Source organism: Ambystoma mexicanum, chromosome 4q, assembly GCF_040938575.1.
Source record: "Ambystoma mexicanum isolate Mex_15411 chromosome 4q, UKY_AmexF1_1, whole genome shotgun sequence".
Classification (NCBI taxonomy): Eukaryota; Metazoa; Chordata; class Amphibia; order Caudata; family Ambystomatidae; genus Ambystoma; species Ambystoma mexicanum.
Genome location: NC_090928.1, coordinates 542,532,296 through 542,550,939, shown reverse-complemented (window position 1 = coordinate 542,550,939; position 18,644 = coordinate 542,532,296). Strand labels below are relative to the sequence as shown.

Here is an 18,644-nt window from a genome sequence, read left to right as displayed (position 1 = left end):
ATGGGGACCTGAATATCAGATTTGTGGGTCCTGAGTAAAGTTGCATAAAATAACACATTCAAGTTTGCCAGGCCCCATCCTATGTGAGAATGTATTCGTACTCCGATATGGAAGACTATTGGGACGAAGCAAAAGTTAGTCTGGTGTGCAGAATATACTGATAAGGACAGATTTCTATTCAATCCTTTTGGTGTGAAAACAGTCAAAGGAATGAGGCCAGTGCTGCACCAAAAGGGGTTGAACTTGTCAGTTAAGTAAATGGTCATCAGACTAGTCTTCTTGTACAACTTCCAAAAAGACAATTTCATGACCTCCATAGAGCTGAAGTATGCCCATTTTCACATGCTAATCGCTCCAGTGTAACAAATTCCTAAGACTTGTAGTGTCAAATCAATGCTTTCAAACGTTAAGCAATGCCCTTCGTACCCATGACAACCCCATGAGTCTTTACAAAAAGGTACTGAATCCACTGGTGGCTCTTCCTTCATGTTGAGGGCCTTCTAGCCTATCCTTATCAGAAGGTCTAGGTGATCCATGCAGCGTCTGGAACTTCTTGATATTTTGAACCTCCGACATCCATAGTCTGAACTATTGGCCCAGGATTCCTCTCCCCCTTCCTGGCAAGGTGGTTGACCAATGAGAACCTGCTAAGGTGTATACCCTTTCATTATACTCCTCCCTTAAAAGGGAACTCAAAACACCAGCATTAAAGGCTGGGACGATTGCCTGGGTCCCTACTAGGCTCTAGGTCTCTGGTCACAGGCATGTAAGGTTATTCACTGAACTAGTGAGCATATCAGCAGTCTTCTTGGCCACCAAAGCAGTTGGCTCCTCACTGCCAAACTCTCTGGTCCTGGTATGAACAATCAGTTAGCAATGGCTTACATCCATGGAGGTACTTAGCCCAGTCAGTTGGCAGAATTGCCTCATCAGAAACGGTCAGGGAAGAATTTGCTTCATTTATCATGTGCATATTCTCCAATGGAGGGGAAAGAAGCAGGCAGACTAAACTTCATTTGGGGATTACAGCTTGCCTGAAAAACAGAATAAAAAAATAAATAAATGCATTTAAAAAAAAAAATTAAAAAAAAAAAAAAAAAAAAAAGACTACTGGAAGGGCAGTTCAGATTTTTCCTAAAGACCACATAATCCTTTGTTCTGAGTTCGATGGGGAGTGAGCTCCATAATCGAAGACCCAGAACTGAGAAACATCTGTTCCCTCCATGTATATATGATATGACATTCATAACGCACCTATACACAAGTGTTTGAAGGTGCGGCAAGCAGGGGGGGGGGGAGAGACAGAGGGAAGACGGACAATGATCTTACTAGGCCAGGTGACATTGAGATTGGGCACGTGCAGGGGAGGGGGGGGGAAGGGAAAGTGCAGTAGGGAGGGGGCAGTACATAGGATCAACAGTAATAAAACCGTTAACTGGGAGGTTGGTTATGCTAAAACATTTAGATCAGAGGATCGCAGAACATGTGATGGGCAATAGGGAGCACATGTTGATATGAAGGGGCAAGTCCATTTAGAAATTCAAAGACAAGACAGAGGATTTTGAAAGTTTTTCTCGGTTGAACCAGCAGTCAGTGGAGAGTCCTCTGGTGCAGTGGGACGGATGACAATTTAGGACCATTAAACAGGTGTCCTAGCAGAGTTTTGTGCTTTCTGCAACTGTGCAACCCGTTTTGCAGGAATCCCCAATGAACCTACCATTACGGGTCGTTCGGACTCTGGAATAAAAGATAGAATTGGCTGGACGAGTCAACAGTGGAAATAGATGGTCTTAATTATTTCTTGTGCATGGTAGTCTCAGGTCTAGATTAGATTGCCAAATACAACCCAAATTCCTTACCTGACTGGCAAAGGATGTGGGGAGATCTGAATAACACATTTAAGCTACCTTCCTGCTCCATGCTGTCTGAATGTTATATTGGCCTAGAAGCATAACCTTCGTTTTAGAACGATGTATCTGCAGTTTGTTAGATAGCATCCAATTTCTAACTTCTGATTGTGTATTGCGCTGAAGACAGGAGAGCTGGTCACATGCACATAAATCTGTGCATCATTCGCGTACGTAATTCAATCTTCCTAGTCTCCGTAGTCTCCCCCTTCCCACCCCCGGAAGAGGTTTGGAATCCTAACCAAGAGGTTATGCATCCCAGGGGATGCCCATCTCCCTTTATACTGTTCAAGGGGAAGCACAACTCTGGCAACGGTAGTGGCCACAATGGCAATCTTTTGACATTAGCAGCTTTTTTGCTTTACCTCCCATTCCATTTGATTCCTTGAGCCCTTCTCAGAATCGGGAGGGTGTTATGCTTTTTCTGATGGTTTCCTGGTAGTAAAGAAAAACCTGGTTGACTTGGCTAAGTCATCTGTCCCTTGCTCCAGGTGGTTGCTTCTCTTTCTCCATACACCCTGAGATTCAGATTTTTGCCGTACTTTTCTTTATTCAAACTCCTTCTGTCCATGTGGCTCGGGAGGTGAAGGGCTTAGCCTTTAAAAGTCATCTAACAAGTGAGCCGGTCATCCACTTTGAAAGCGTACAACTGACATTGGGGGGCGTTCTCAGCTTGAAGCCTGAATGAGCGCCGACTCCCCTGTTCTGTGAGCCATTGCTTATTCTAGAAATTCAGTTGAGTGGGACTCAACAGGCAGCAATTATTGTTCAGGTGTCCATAGGGAGCATTGAGAATGTGGAGCCTTACACTGCTAGTCGCCTACAAAATGTCATTCTGTCCTGGGCAGTCTCAGCTTACTGTCCATATTTGGCAACGTCCTTGGGTTACGTCAGCTTTGCTGGCCCCCTTTTCAACAGAGTACCTCTGACAAAGGTTATTCAAGCAAGGCCAGTAGCACTAGGTGTGTTGCCACCTCCTGGATTTGTTGTGCAATCACCAAGCCTTACACATTCATGAAGCACCACATGATTAATGTTCGAGATTCTGATTTGTCAAATTTTGGCATGGTTGTGTTGGCATCTACCCAATGACGTATTGGCTGAAATTAAGTGGAAGCCTTCAGCCTGCCTTTTTTTGCTTTAGATCACTGACAAAGGATGGAAGCTTGGTACATCCTCATGATTTCTGGGGTGGGACGAGATGGAGCAACAGAAAGGGGGAAGTGCACGACTGTGTGCCACTAATCTTCATCATTCAAAGTCCTTCTATTCATCATTCCCGGTTAGTATGTGTACAGTGCATTGGAACATTAGGAATATTTTTTCCTTCTCAATATTATACAAATGAAAGACAAGTTATCCTAAATTCATAAACTAAGGAATAGTGGCGTGGAAGTATAACAAATGAAGTATAAGAAGACTGGTGTACCCTGGTTTGAAATATAACAGCTATACAGAGTTAAATCCCAGAAGAACATGTTAGAAAGTTTTTTTTAAAAAACCCTAGCAATTTTAATTGATTATGCAAGCATGTACATTTCCAGAGTCCTGCTGCAATATACACCCCCTCTCTCATCTAGAACGGGTCACCTAAATTGCCTCTAGATGATGTAAAATTGTGAGAAGTGTAATTATAAAAATAATTCTTCAGGTGTGAACATGCAAAAATAAAAAAAAGCAAGGGCCTAGTACTCAATCGGATAAAGAAGCATTTGCAATGTGGGATTCAATCCAGATGCATTCCATTGGGTCAAGGACAAGACATGGAGGAATTTAATCAATTTGGAAGGAAATTGATTAAACATCACCGAGGCTTATTGCATTTCTCGCTCATGCGAAATAACAGCCGTGTTAACTAATGCCCTCAGAAATGGGACAAATTCAGCACCAATAAAAGGGGCTTTACAATGTTTGAAAGTAGACATTTTTAATACATCTTGGAAAATGTTCATTGCATTAATAGTCTTGATTGAACACCGGACAGCAGAATCCCATAAACAAATCCAAACAGATGCACTGGCAAAACATGTGTACAGAAGATCTCAAAGAGTTTGACCTGAGAAATAATGTATTCCAGTATTTGACTTCATCATCACGTTATTTATACAAAAATGGCCGAAGTGCAAAAGAAGAAAAACGAAAAATGCCCACTCCTTTCATGTAGAAAAGACTTAGAAAAATACATAAAAGAATTCAATACATTTTCCTCCGAGTTCTTTTTCATAATATTTACCCAAAACAGTGAAAAGTTCCATTACATCAATCTTTCAACAGTATAATGTCAACATTGTCATGCACTCCTTGAAGCAGCAGCTCCCCTTCATAGCTGATCATCTTCCTCCGCTTAGCAGCTTTCAACGTTCCGACCAAAGCTTCAAAGAGATTGGCACATTTGTCATCAGCAAAAAGGACCCCAAACTTCACACGGAGTTTTCCATCTGCACCTGAAGATAAACATATGTTATATCAAGGAACTGGCAGTATTAGCATTTAAGATTATTTTACTCGAAGCGTGTGTGCCCTACATTAAAATTAGGGAACCCATGATATACCAATATATATATTTTTTTAACTCCACTTTAGATTTTCCAAAAGAAAGACAGAAAAAAATCATAATCAAGTAAAGGGTTTCACATACAAAACAAGGTCAAGCAAAATCACGTTTGAGTAATGGATTTCAGCTTTACAACAAGAATAAGCAATGCATCAGGACAGAGTGAGTTCACCCGAGAGATGGTTCAGTTGCACGGGCAAAATGTCCATTCCGGCAACGCCTACATATCGTTGGCCTCATGAGCATAAAGGGCACCAGATAGGGTAACACTCCATTTGCATCAAGAATTTACACACAACCTGAACAGCGAGACTCTGCTTTACAGTACATACCTTTCTAGGCGAGGATTAAACTTCCCACCATGTACAAAGAGAAATTACAGTATAACACCACAATTATTTCCAGTGGGGCAATTTGCAGATAGTTTATAAAGCATGGGATCTGAAAAGAGTCGGCCTGTGGGTACTGGACACCGTGGACAAGCAGAAGGTTGCTAAAAGGTGACCAGTCATTTTGGAATTTTGGCACACTCCCCTGGAGCACAACAAACATGTGGCTAGTGAAAAATATGCTTGGAGATCCACATCCATTCACGATACACTTCTGAATGGCCACGTCACTCCACACCCTCACTTGCACTACAGCCACACCACACCGTCCTATAGGCTCAGTTCAGCTCACACACCGAACCATGCCTTGCACGCCTTGTGCCATGTCTGTATATGGTGGACACCATTTCCATGAATCCCTATTGTTTCTGCCTGGTGTTTGCACCTCTAATTATATCGTTTCCACCTACCTGAAAACATATGCCAGCAAAGATGTATTCATGTTTCATGGTTGGAGTACCAGGGGAAGGCAGATGAAGACACCGCTTGCTCCCTGGTCAGTGTATGAAATATGCAAAACTCGCACACATCAAAATGTACAGCTAGCGAGCATGTCAGCACCAGTAAATTACAATCCGCTTTGCCCCAGTCAAAATGAGCTTAGTATTGAAGAAGTAGCACTGAGGAATTATACCAATGATCCAGTTGACTGGGCCCTGAACACAATTACTACAAATAGGACTTTTGTTTTAGATTTTCTTAAGAAACCGGATTCTTATGGGTGGAGAGGTCTGGCTAGAAGGAGGTTACTCCAGGGGAAGTAATCAATAATTCTAGGGAGCCGTTTTTCACTGGAAGGAACAAGAAACAAACGTTAACACTATCTGCGCACATCGTCAGGATCATTTTATGTTCTATGGGACAATGCGGAAAAAGAGAACATTCTGACGTGGCAAAGCTTTTAGAACATCCAGTTTCATTCTAGAATAGGCAGAAATACGTTATAATTTTGCTGAGATTTCCACCTAAAAACGTTTGTTTTGTTAGTGAGTATTTTACTCCCTATGTTTAAAAGTTGGGAGTACATTTTTTTTTTTATAGAGTAAAAATGTAAGTTCAAATTCCCAGTCTGAGTATTTTATAAGCAGGTTAAAATATGTTTCACCTGTAAAACAGAAATGTTTTTATAATAATAATTTCTTTGCACCTACTTATTCATGCACATTAAAATGTGTACTTCTTCCGATACATTCATTATAGTAGTTTCTTCCTGTGGTACTACCGGTCCAAACGCCCATTGAGCTGGGTGGGGAAAAGCAGGGGCACGAGGTTCTCTATACATCCGTTTGCTATGTTTTACTGCAAATACAGCATTTGCCTATTTTTAGGACGTAAAAGTGGCCGATACACCCTTTATCTGTAGGGCTGCTTATGTGCACAAGGCAGTTAACATATTTTGTGTTTAGTGAACATTGAATTTCCCATAAAAAAAAAGAAGAATAAAAAATTAGAAATTAAAAAAAAACAATACTGCCTGCTAAATTACAAACTGCCTCACATTTCAACTGGAGGATCTATTGAAAACGTGTTTCAAAGTGTCTCTTTGTAACAAATCCTATTGTCTGGAATCAATTATGGTTTTGAGTGGACATTTGTTATATTACATGGGATGTGTATCAAGTGGATCTCTGCCATTTTCATGAGCAAGTGGCACTGGTGATCATCTGGTGTAATATCTGATGGCTTGGATTGTGGTAAAGGGTTCAATGATAGATTTCTTTGGGGGTAGCAAGGCGATTAGTCCTGGCAAGAAGGGTTGCATACCTTGAGGCCATACCTCAAGGTACACTTAAGCAGCCGTCCAGCCCTCTTTTTGCAGTTGGCCAGCTGGTGCAAGTGGATCTAGGTCACCAGACATAAGGCACATGTACCTGATTAGGCCTGCCCCTTCATTTCCCTCCTTAACTGTTATATCGCAGGGCATCTCTGTCCAGGGTGTCTGAAGGTCAGACAAACAAAAAGGACAATTCCCGATTTTTGTCGCATTAGGGCCTCGAAAGGGTCGACATCCCCACGAGTCTCCTCTCGCCACAACCCATTCCCATTCTCTTCAGAGATTGGGCAGTCTAATGCCCAAAGCAGCCCGGACTGCTACCTTTGTGAACCTAATCAATATTCTGTATACACCCCTGCCTGTCACAAGTGCCTACTATTCATATTGTTATGAGGATTAACGACCGCTCATCAGTCGCACATGCAGCCATCGGCAACCTCATAACCAACAATGATCTTGAGGCTCTTTTCATTATAGAAGAACAAGTTACTTTCTTACCTGGTAACGTTCTTTCGATGGGATGGTCCGACGACGTATTCCATATCTATGACATGTAATCACCACAGCTGTGCTGCTTCGGAAACTTTTTTCGGCGTCTGCGTCCTGCGTCGATGACGTCGATGCGCCGTCGTCGAGGGCCTCCTCCGACGTCATCCGATGTGATAAGTAGGACGCACGACGCCCGTAGCCTCAGTTGTAGTTTTTTCCCCCAGAACGTGTGACATTAGTCAAATGCCAGTCAGACACAAAGCCTTGCGGAACGTAAGCTGCAATCGCAAAAGAAATTCTGCAGCAGGGAAGGCAGGGCGGGAGCGATATGGAATACGTCGTCGGACCATCCAATCGAAAGAACGTTACCAGGTAAGAAAGTAACTTGTTCTTCGAGGGGATTGGGTCCTCCGACGTATTCCATATCTATGACAGACTCCCAAAGCAGTACCAGAGCAAGGAGGAGGGAAAGAATTTAGAATCAAAATTTAGAATAGCCAATCAAATAGCAGAGCAAAGGACCGCCTTGCCAAAGGCCATATCCTGTGCTCGGATGGAATCGAGGGAATAGTGACGTACAAATGTATGTACTAAAGCCCAGGTGGCTGCATCACAGATGTTGCGAATAGGAACACCCCTCTGCAGGACAGTAGACGCAGCCATACCCCTGGTAGAATGGGCCCGCAAGCCAGCCGGTGGGTCCTTACCCGCCAAGCGGTAGCACTCCAAGATGGCCAAAATAATCCAGAGAGTCTCGTCACAGCTTGCCCCAAACGCTTTCCAGCGTAACCAATAAAGAGTTGATCGTCCACTCTGACCCGGGACATGTGTGAAACATAAAAGCTTAAAGCTCTCCTAGGATCAAGCCTATGGAGCCTCTCCTCTTCCTTACCAGGATGCGGAGGAGGATAGAATGCCGGAAGAACAACCTTCTGGGCCAAATGAAATTCCGTCACTACCTTCGGAAGAAAAGAAGGACGTACTCCAAGGACAACCCTGTCCTTGTGAAATACAGTGAAGGGTGGCTTAACTGAAAGTGCCTGTAACTCACTCACTCTGCGAGCGGAAGTAACCGCAACTAAAAACACAGTTTTCAGAGTTAACAGCCTCAAAGGGCAAGAATGTAAAGGCTCAAACGGAGCACCCATAAGAAACTTAAGAACAAGGTTTAAATCCCAACCGGGCACCAGGAACGGTGACGGAGGGAACACATTAGTGAGCCCTTTCAGAAACTGTGAAATTAAAGGGATTTTAAAGTAAGAACACTCTTCAGACGAGCGCTTAAAGATGGACAGCGCCGCCAGGTAACCTTTAATGGTACCCACTTGCAAGCCCCTGTGGGCCAAAGAAAGTAAAAAGGACAGAACCATGGGGATGTCACTGTAACGCTCACCTGATTCCCGCAGAGGCGCCGGTCTTGACTGGGTGAATGCCGTATCACCAAAGGTGATGTGTAACACACGGTTGGCTCTTTGGGCTGGACCTCTGTGCATTGTATGTCTGACTCGAAGAGTAAGATGTCTTAGGTAAGTGAACGCCGAGCTCTCCATCTGCCTCGGGGCAGGGTGCCGTAACCAGTTTCTTCACTGGATAAGGGTGCAGGCCTCTTGACCTCAGAGGACTGCTGTCCGTCGCTAACTGCACGAACGGTAAGTTCTGGGCACTTCAAATGTCTTAGAAGTCTTTTGTAATGATATCTCTTGTTTTGCAGGGTTCCGGCGATGGCGGATGGCGGGCTGATGAGAGTTGAGGATCGAACCCGCGTGAGGAATAGAAGCGCCTGGAAGCACGTAAGTAAGCGCTTGTAGCCTGCTTCACGATGCGCACTAACTGTCCCTTTTATCTTGCAGGTACAAGTTCGGAGCTTTAGAGAAGCTGAAGGGTGCTGGAATACCCACTGGATTCGGCGTGGGAAGGAGTAATGGCACGTGAGTAATAAAGTTGCCCAATGTCTTTAAACGCACCTTCTTTTGTCTTTCAGATGCGGGATGCAGCGCCGAAGGCCTCCGGAGCGTGCAAAGAGCTGGTAAGCTTTTGTCTTTCAGATGCCGGAATGCAGCGCGAGGCGTTGGTGACAGCCGATGGACCAGGTAAGAGATGCGCTGCCACTGAAGACCGTAGTGCTAACCTGTTCTTTCTTTGTCTTTACAGGTGCTGCTGAAGACTGGATTCCAGGATGGTAAGCCTTTGTTCCCTTAGGCCCAGGATCAGAAGCAGAAGACACGATGAGCGTTCTGCTGCAGAGAATGCAGAATAACGCAAAGCAAGATTCATCCATCGGGTGTGGTTTAAATAGCCTCCTGTAGTGCTTAGGTGTCTCCTTCCACAGCCACGCCTAGGTAAGAAAAGAGTTCCTGCTTTCCAGAAGAGTTCCAGTGTTCTGAACCTAGGGAGTGGCTACTGCCCCACCCAACAGGAAAAGCAGTCCCAAACAGAAGAGGATCAGGGGTTCAACTGGCAGGTAAGTAAGCAGCATGGTCTGCTGCAGGTAAGTCCACCCAAGCATTATGAGCCCGGCGCTTCCAGCGCTGGGACTGGGCATCTTTATGAGCCTGGTGCCACTGGCGCCAGGACAGGGTCCAAAAGGTCCCAATTGGGACTGGCTGGCACTCGGAACCGGGGTTATGGGTCTGCTTCCAAGGGAGTCGGGCAAGTCCTGATCTTTTGGAAGCAGAGATCATGACAGTCACATGCAAAAGGATCCACATTCTGAACTCTGCACCAGTCGCAGAACTTACGCCAACGGTACAGAGACTTTGTTGCTGGCCTTCGGGCCGAAAGCAACACCTCCATCACGTCTTCAGGGAGGTCCCAATCCCTATACCTCAACCTTTCAGAAGCCAAGCGTGAAGGTTGAGGGATCTGACCTCTGGATGGAGAACCTGACCCCCCCCTCCCGTGAGAGCAGATCGTCTCAGTAGGGAAGACGACGCGGAGGGCAGATGGACAAGTCGAGAAGGTCCGGGTACCACGTCCTCCGAGCCCACGCCGGAGCAATGAGGATCATCCGGGAACCGAACTTCCGTAACCTCCGCAGCACTTGCGGGATGACGCGGACTGGAGGAAACGCGTACAGCAGCGGGAATGACCACTCCACCACGAACGCGTCTCCTAAGGCTCCTTTTGGAGGAAATTCCCGCGAGCAAAACCTTTCGCACTTCCGGTTGACACTGGAGGCGAAGAGATCCACTTGAGGGGTCCCCCAAAGGGCGAAGATCTCCAGGAGAATCTCCTGAGCCAACTCCCACTCGTGAGAGATCGTGCTCTGCCTGCTCAGAGCGTCTGCCGTCACGTTTTCGTCTCCGGCCAGATGAACTGCCGAGATCGAAACTTCCCGCTGGATGCCCCAGAACTCGAGCTGCATCGCCTCCCTGCACAGAGGAAGTGACCCTGCCCCCCCCCTTTTGTTGAGGTAGTGCATGGCCACTGTGTTGTCTGTCAGGATCAGGACACTCTTTCCTCGCACAGTCGGCAGACATGCCTTCAGGGCTAGTCTGACGGCCCTCAGCTCCAACAGATTGATATGGAGTCTGGACTCCGACGAGACCAACGACCGCTGACTGTCAGCCCGTTGGCATGAGATCCCCAACCCGTGAGGGATGCATCCGTCACGATCGTCACCTCCGGCCAGGGAAGCCAAAATGGAGCCCCCTTCATCAAGTTGCCTTCGACGGCCCACCACAGAAGGTCCCGGGCGACCGAGGGCGGCACCTGAACCGGGTCCGACATCCTGCCGGAGGACTGCGACCATTGCGTCTTGAGCGCCCACTGCAAAGATCTCATCCGCAGGCGAGCCTCTGGCACCAGAAGAATGCAGGATGCCATGAGGCCGAGCAACCTCAAGAACTCGAACGCTGGGAGCGTCTGGGCATGCTGAAACTTGTGCACCATCTGCTGAATGTGAAGAGCCCTCACCTGGGGAGGAAAACACTGCCCCAGGGAAGTGTCGAGCACTGCTCCGATGTACTGGAGCCGCTGTGTTGGCGTCAAATGGGACTTCTTTAAATTGAGGGAGAAGCCCAGCCTGTGAAGGGAGTGGCAGGTGACGGACAGATGATCCAGGAGTTGCTCGGGAGAGTTCCCCCTGATCAACCAATCGTCCAGGTAGGGGTAGACGTGAATCCCCCTTGCCTGAGATGCGCTGCCACCACCACCATGAGCTTGGTGAAAACCCTCGGGGCGGAGGTCAATCCGAACGGCAGGACCCGAAACTGAAAGTGCGAGTCGCCAACCGCGAACCTCAGGTACTTCTTGTGCTTGGGATGTATCGGCACATGGAAGCAAGCATCCTTGAGGTCGAGTGACACCAACCAGTCCTGAAGCTGAAGGGCCTGGAGGACTTGAGAGAGAGTAACCATCTTGAACTTGTCCTTCCTGAGGAGTTCGTTCAAACCGCGCAAGTCCATGATGGGTCACAATCCCCCGTCTTTCTTCGAAATCAAAAAAGAAGGGGGAATACCATCCCTTGTTCCTCTCCGCTACAGGCACCAGTTCTATGGCGCCTTTCTCCAGCAGGGCTTGAATTTCCTGCGCAAGGAGCGGATCCGGACTCTGAAAAGAGGTTCCCCGGTGGATTGTCGCGAGGCCTGTGCCGAAAGGGAAGACAGTAGCCGTGGGTTATGATCTCCAGAACCCACACATCTGAAGTAATGGCTTGCCACTCTACAAGATGCTGCGCCAGCCTTCCCCCAACCGGCGAACCATGGGACATGGCCTCATGACTGAATAGGAGCGGCTGCGGCGTTACATGAGGGCAAAGAGGCAACTGCCCGAGCGGCCTTGGCACCACGGGTACCCTGTCCACCTCTGGTACCCCTGCGTTGGCCTCTGACTGCCAGCTCCTCTCGCTTTACTGAAGGAGTAATAGCGAAAGGAACCACCCCTCCACTGCTGTCCCCTAGGACGAAAAGGCAGAGGTTGGCGAACTGCAGAGCCCAACGACTTTGCTGCAGCTTTTGAGGTCTGCAACCTCTCAAGGCTCTCGTCAGCCTTGCTGCCAAAAAGGTATTCACCGTCAAAGGGCATGTTGAGGAGCCGGGACTGCACATCAGGAGCAAACCCCGACTTCCGCAACCAGGCAAACCTGCGTATTACGGTGCTCGCCGCCATGGACCTACTGACGCATTCAGCTAAGTCCAAACCCGACTGAACGGACTCAGACATGGCATCCTTACCATCCTGGACCATAGCAAGGTAACCATCCCGTTCGTCCCCTTCGGGAATATGTTCAGCCGCTAATGCAACACAGTTCCACAGAGTGTGTGTGAAACGAGACAAGGCACAAATGGAGTTGGCCGCCTGAAGCGCCATACCACCAGAAGAAAACACTTTCTTCGCCCAGCCATCAAAACGTTTGTCGTCCCTATCAGGAGGGATGGTAGGGTACGACGCCTGCTTTGCCGGGGCCGTGGCCGCCTGCACCACCAAACTCTCCGGAGTGGGGTGCCTGGTCAAGTAGCAGGGGTCGCTACTGGCTGGACGGTATTTTCGCGACAAGGATCTGCCCACCGCCGGGAGACTCTCCGGAGCAGTCCAAGCCGCCGCCACCCTTCTCTGTAAAGCCATATGGAACGGCAGTACCGGATCAGTTGGGGGACCAACATCAAGGATGTCCGTCAGATCATCCTGCGCAAACTCCCCTGGGGGAGCAGACCATCCCAAGTACTCAGAAACCCTAGCCATAAGGCGCCGGTACGAGGAATCGGCATGAGAGCCAGGCTCAGGCCTACAAAACTCCACCTCCGGAGAGGTGTCCAGTCCACTGGCACCATGCAGTGACTGTCTCAAATCGTCAAACTGACCATGGCCCGAGACAATTTCATCTGGAACCTGACTAGGAACCAGGCCATCAGAATCCTCATCCGCCTCTGAAATATAGTCCAGGTGGCGAAAAGAAGGCACCCGAGAGTGCTTGCTCTTAACCAGAGCCTTCCGAGGGGGTTCTCCCGTGCCACGGGGTACCTCCGACACGAAAGGCGTCGAGAGAATCGGCATCGGCGCCGACGTCAGATGCAGCGCCTCCAGCATTGGCGGCGTCGACACAGCCCTCGAGGCCGGAGCCACGAGCGTGTCCCTCGACGACCTGAGCGTCGACGGCTTCGACGACTTCCTCGGAGCCGGAGCCTCGAGAAAGCCTGTCGACGCCCTCGACGCCTCAGACGTCGATGTCTTCCTCGAAGACCTCACAGGTGCACACGGTCTCGAACGCGTCGAGGACCGGGACCTGGACCGGGTACGTCGAGAACGAGTCTCCTTGTCCGAACGGGACCTCTCCCATGACTCGTGCCGACCACTCTTGCGAGCGGCGTCTCTCGACCTATCACGACCGACCCCACTCGGGGGCGCGGACGGCTTAGTACCCTGCGACTCAAGAATCGCCAGCATTTTCTTCCCGAAGGAAGCCCATTCCTCCGGGGTCGCACGGCTGGTGGGGTAAGCGACGTGCCGGGCAGAGTCCTCCGAAGAGGACCTGGAAGACGACCGGTGTCGGCGCTTCCGAGAATGCCTCGAAGAGGCTGAGGAGCGGCAAGACCGACTCCTAGAAGGAGACCCACGACACTTCCGACGATGACGTGGAGAGTCACCCCTCGAATCATCCGTCGAAAGTCCCGCAGACTTCGACTTCCTGGGCTCGGACACCCAACCTACCGACAACAACTTCTTACGTTCGCGTAAGGCTTTGGACGTGAGCGACTGGCAGTCGATACAGTCATCCGTGTCGTGGGCCTCCCCGAGGCACCAGAGGCAGGCGTCGTGCGAGTCCGTCACCGACATCTTGGACCCACACTCCCCGCACTTCTTGAAACCCGGACGCGGGGTCGAAGACGAAGTAGAAGACATCTTCACACAAAGGATTTACACAAAACGAACAGGTTCGAAGAACCGAACTCCAAAGAGTCAAGGCGTTAAGAGATTCATGAAGCAACACGTTCGCGGAAAAAACGGAACTGAGGCTACGGGCGTCGTGGGTCCTACTTATCACATCGGATGACGTCGGAGGAGGCCCTCGACGACGGCGCATCGACGTCGGACGCAGAAAAAAGTTTCCGAAGCAGCACAGCTGTGGCGATTACATGTCATAGATATGGAATACGTCGGAGGACCCAATCCCCTCGAAATATGATTTATATCCTCCTCCCCCCTATATCTTTGTTGTCCACCTACCCCACGACATACATACATATAACATACATCCAACATATGGACTTGCGCAGAAACAATTGGGAGGTGGGGTGGCAGGTACGAACCACCACACATCCCTCCTTCAAATCCACTTCATGCTGGTTCCCCGGCTTAAGCAAGGACTTCATTATACAATTCACTCATGTATAAGCCACCTAAAAGCAGAGGCAAGTTAATTGATGTAATTTGCAATTTTCCCTGCTTGGCTACCGTCTCCTACAAAAATAGCATCCTCCTCAGAGACAGACTCCTCCGAGTCCCCACCAGCAAAAAACCTACGTGACTCCCTAATTTTCTCAGACCGACTCCATAGACCCTAAACAGACTGACTGTACCTCATCCATGTGAAATGACTCACGCGCAACCTTGTCTTCACCTCCTCCCCGCTGCTCTTGTGCTCAAACACGCACCACCTGGACTGAATTACCATGCCGCAATCCTGCTTCTCATATCTCACACACACAGCTGCCACAGAAAGGATAGGGTAACACCGTGAGATTGAAGACCACTCCTTCAATAGTAACCTGCTAGATACACTAGAGGCAACTTTTGCACCATTCCCCACCAAAGGGAATACCTCAGCCCTTCTGGATTCATTTGACAAGTTCACCAAAAACCTAGTCAATGACCATGCGCCCCTAACGTTTAGTTGCAGCAAAGTCCAACCGTCCACACTATGGTACACAGCAGAGCTCACTGCCAATAAACGCTCGATCAGATCCCTTGAAAAGCGGTAGTGCAAGTAATACAGGCCAGAGGGTCTCATCCCTGAAATCCCTGTGCACGCACATGATCTCAGAGGCTAAGTCAGCTTTACTGAACCTCTACAGCGTATACATAGAATGAGCTTGCAATTTTCACCCCTTTGCTGGAGGAAATGTGGCACCACGGGCAACCTTGGACACATGTGGTGGACCTGCCTCAAAGCCAAGTTCTTCTGGAAAGAAATATTGGGCATATCAAAAGATATGCCCGAATCACTGGCGCAAGCTTGGAAAACAGAAGAGGGCCCCAATGGTGGCCTGGTGGTGGGTAAAGGTCTGCAGCGTTTTGGCCATGGAGAAGCTATATGCACCAAGTGCCGGGTCCTATCAGAAGTTTCTTAAAGTCTGTTATACCTTTTATGAGTATGTTAAAGATAGGAACAACAATTCTATACAACGCTTTACGGCACCGGGATTGGAACTGAATTTGAATGTTCCATAGATCTGACGTTACGTCATACTTGGTCATTCTGATCAATGCTATGGGGTGGAGGGGATTAACTGGTTTAGACATGTAAAAATCCATCGTCCTTGAAGAGTGGAAGGCTGACAGGGAGTTATTTTTTCTTCTGGCTTCTTTACAAATGTATGTCTTTCTTTGCCTCTGGAAGCCATGTTAAATCTATGTTGTTGAAAGGCACATGTGATTATGTACAATAAAGGTTTTTGAACAAAAAAATAATTGTCTGGTTTGGTTGCTGCCCATTCCATGATGACCACAACTAAAACCCAAATCGTGCTGTGTGTCTCTCGTGACAAAGACAGATGTAAAAGGACCGAGTTGCTTATCTGAAGGGGAGTAACAGCTGCGAGCGAAGCATCCACATGGCAGCAGCCAGCCTGAGAAACACTGCGCTCTGCCATAGCCCATACTACAGCATGGAGCCAGGGCATTCGGGAGGCGGATCCATATTTCATATTTTGTAGGTAGAGAGCCTGTGGAATGCTGCCCAGCCCAGGTGGGCTGAGAGCCCGATACGTCAAGGTCTCAGACGCATAGAGACTGAACCGGCACCAAAGCAGCATACAGATGTACCCGACCAACGACGTGCAGACCAAGAAGCACAACCGGGGAACCGACAACCAAAGAAGCGTGGTTGCCATTCTGCTGGAGGGACCACCTCCCATGCGAAGAGCACTGCAAAGTAGCAGCTAGGCAGGCCATGTCGAGGAGAGGGAGGAGGGCGGTGGAACTCTGCAACACTCCGGAGAGGAGTACAAGTACTGAGAAACCATATAGAGAATCAGCGGACCCTTGGGGGACTATAAGAACACGGAAAGCAACAGAACACCCATAGGGGGTGAACCCAATAACCAATGAGAGGTTACCAGAGAGCAGAAAACACGAGAAACGCACTAAGGGGGTAAACCTGAACCCAATAACCCACAAGGAGTTACCAGAGAACAGGAAGCAAGAGAATCTCCCTGAAGGAGGTGAACCTAAACCCGATAACCTACAAAGGATTACCCGAGACCTGAAAATCTAACAAACACCCAGAGGCAGTGAACTTGAACCTAATAACCCATGGAATTAAAGTATCCGCAGAGTCGACTTCTACACTACTTATATTGAACAAAACTTTGTTTGGAGGGCTCAGCAGTCCGCTTCTGTATATAAAATCAATGAAATGTATTTTGAACTATACAAGACAAAGGTATTGTATACCAGGAAACAAACCAAGAGACATTTGAACTTTGCTTCTGAACTGTAAGAGTGGACAGAGTACAAAGAAAGGACTCAAGAGACATTTGCGAGCGGGATCATGCACCAACCAGCACAAGACAAGGGAATTAAAAACACTGCTGTACGGTAAGTAGTTTGTTTTCGTTGTTAGCAGTAGGGCCAGCTAGTAGGGTAGCAGAGGTTTGGTCGGAAGACGGTTGATTTATGCAAGACATCCTGACAAGCACCCTTTTGATATTTTGTAGAAGGGGCGCAACAATAATTGCGCCTTTCAGCTCATCCCCTTCCCCCCTCCCAACCACTCACGTCTATGTTTTAGTTGACTTTGTTGGTGGCTCGCCGTCGCCACACCCTTCGCCGTTGATTGTGCCGCTAGGAGGTTTATGACCATCTTCATTTTTATGAAGTCTGGGTTAGGGAGTTTGTATTGGTCGATGTGGAAAGTAAATATGCGATGTAGGGGCCCCATATATCGGGTGGCCGTGCGTGCAGGGTTAGTGTCCGTAGAAATTCAGTGTCCATATCTTGACAGTACCGAATGTCCTTTTTCCAAGCAGCCAGCGTAGGGGCTGGCCCGCGCCCGCATATCATTGCAACTCTCCTGCATGCCAGCACAAGAAGAAGGGCTGCCAGTTTCCTCATCGAGGAGTGCAGATATTTGGTCAAGCTCAGGAGGGCAACAGTCGGGAGAGGCGACAGCTCTTCCCCCAAGATTGCAGCCGTTGTTTGTTGGACTTTATTCCAAAACCGGGCCACTCCTGGATAGACCCAGGCGAGGTGGAAAAAGTCAACGGCCATGGTGCCGCATCTTTCGCATTGCGCTGCTAGATCTGGGTAATGTCTTTGCTTTTTGGCTGGAGTGAAGTAAGTTTGGTGTACAAAGTTGAAGTGAATTTGCTTGAAGCGTGTGTTTATAGCTATTTTCTGAGTTTGACGAAGGATTTAGTTCCAGTCCTCCTCGGTTATCGTGGCTTGAATGGCTGTTTACCCATCGCATTTTTATTTGAGAGTCTGGTTGCTGTATCTGCAAGTAGGGATTTGTATTATCATTGAGACTAACCTCCCCTCTCCCCCCGCCTGGATTACATTATGCAGTAGGTTCCACTTTGTTGGCTGTTGGGGGAATGATGGGAGGAGAGTCTGCAGAGTGTATCGTAGTCTAAAGTAGATGAATGTGTCAAGTGATGCATTACAACCCCTATCCCTGGCCATCTGGAGTGTTATGGCGAGGCCTTTGGAGAACAGGTCGCTGAGAAAACGAAGGTCCGCTTTGTGAGGCCATTATTGGAAGACCTTTTCCGCTGTCAGGGGGACGCCTGGGATAAATTTAATTGGCAACAGGGGTGAGAATCTTATTTGTACATCTTATTTCTGTGCCATTTTTTCCAAATTGCGTACGTAGATAAGACAGTATTCAACTTGTTGCGAAGTACTGGGATGTGACTAATAAGGACTGCTCTCAATAGGTTAGGAGATGCAAGGGCTCGTTCTACCTAGAAATCAGAGTTCGGGAGGATATCTCGCGCTCACACCAACTGAATAGATACAAAAGTACTTCAAGTTACATAACATTTGTTAGTTTAATTTGATTTTCAAAGTGAAGAACAGCCGACACGTGTTTCGACCTTTGGTCGTTATCAAGGCCTCTCTATGTCAATAGGTTATATCTTCTGTCCCTGTGTTGTGGATCCTGAAAATGTATGTTCCTAACATGTCATGGTCTTAACATTCCAAATTTAAGGTATTGAGGTTCTGGGATCCAGCCCATGTATAGGTGGAAGCCATTTTTGGATAAAAATTTGGAATGTTAAGACCATGACATGTTAGGAGCGCGAGATATCCTCCCGAACTCTGATTTCTTTGTTTACTTGTACAAACTTTGTGGGAAGTTTGAGGGAGTA

General features: G+C 48.1%; 1 protein-coding gene across 1 annotated transcript in view; it reads right to left on the bottom strand.

Moving 5' to 3' along the window:
* Positions 1-3,817: 3,817 nt before the first annotated feature.
* ABRACL (ABRA C-terminal like) overlaps positions 3,818-18,644 on the bottom strand; it is a 152,906-nt gene continuing 138,079 nt past the window's right edge. The window contains exon 3 of the mRNA XM_069608111.1: positions 3,818-4,351. Coding sequence (XP_069464212.1) covers positions 4,167-4,351 — 185 coding nt within the window. The 3' untranslated portion in view covers positions 3,818-4,166. The remainder of the gene's footprint in view (positions 4,352-18,644) is intronic.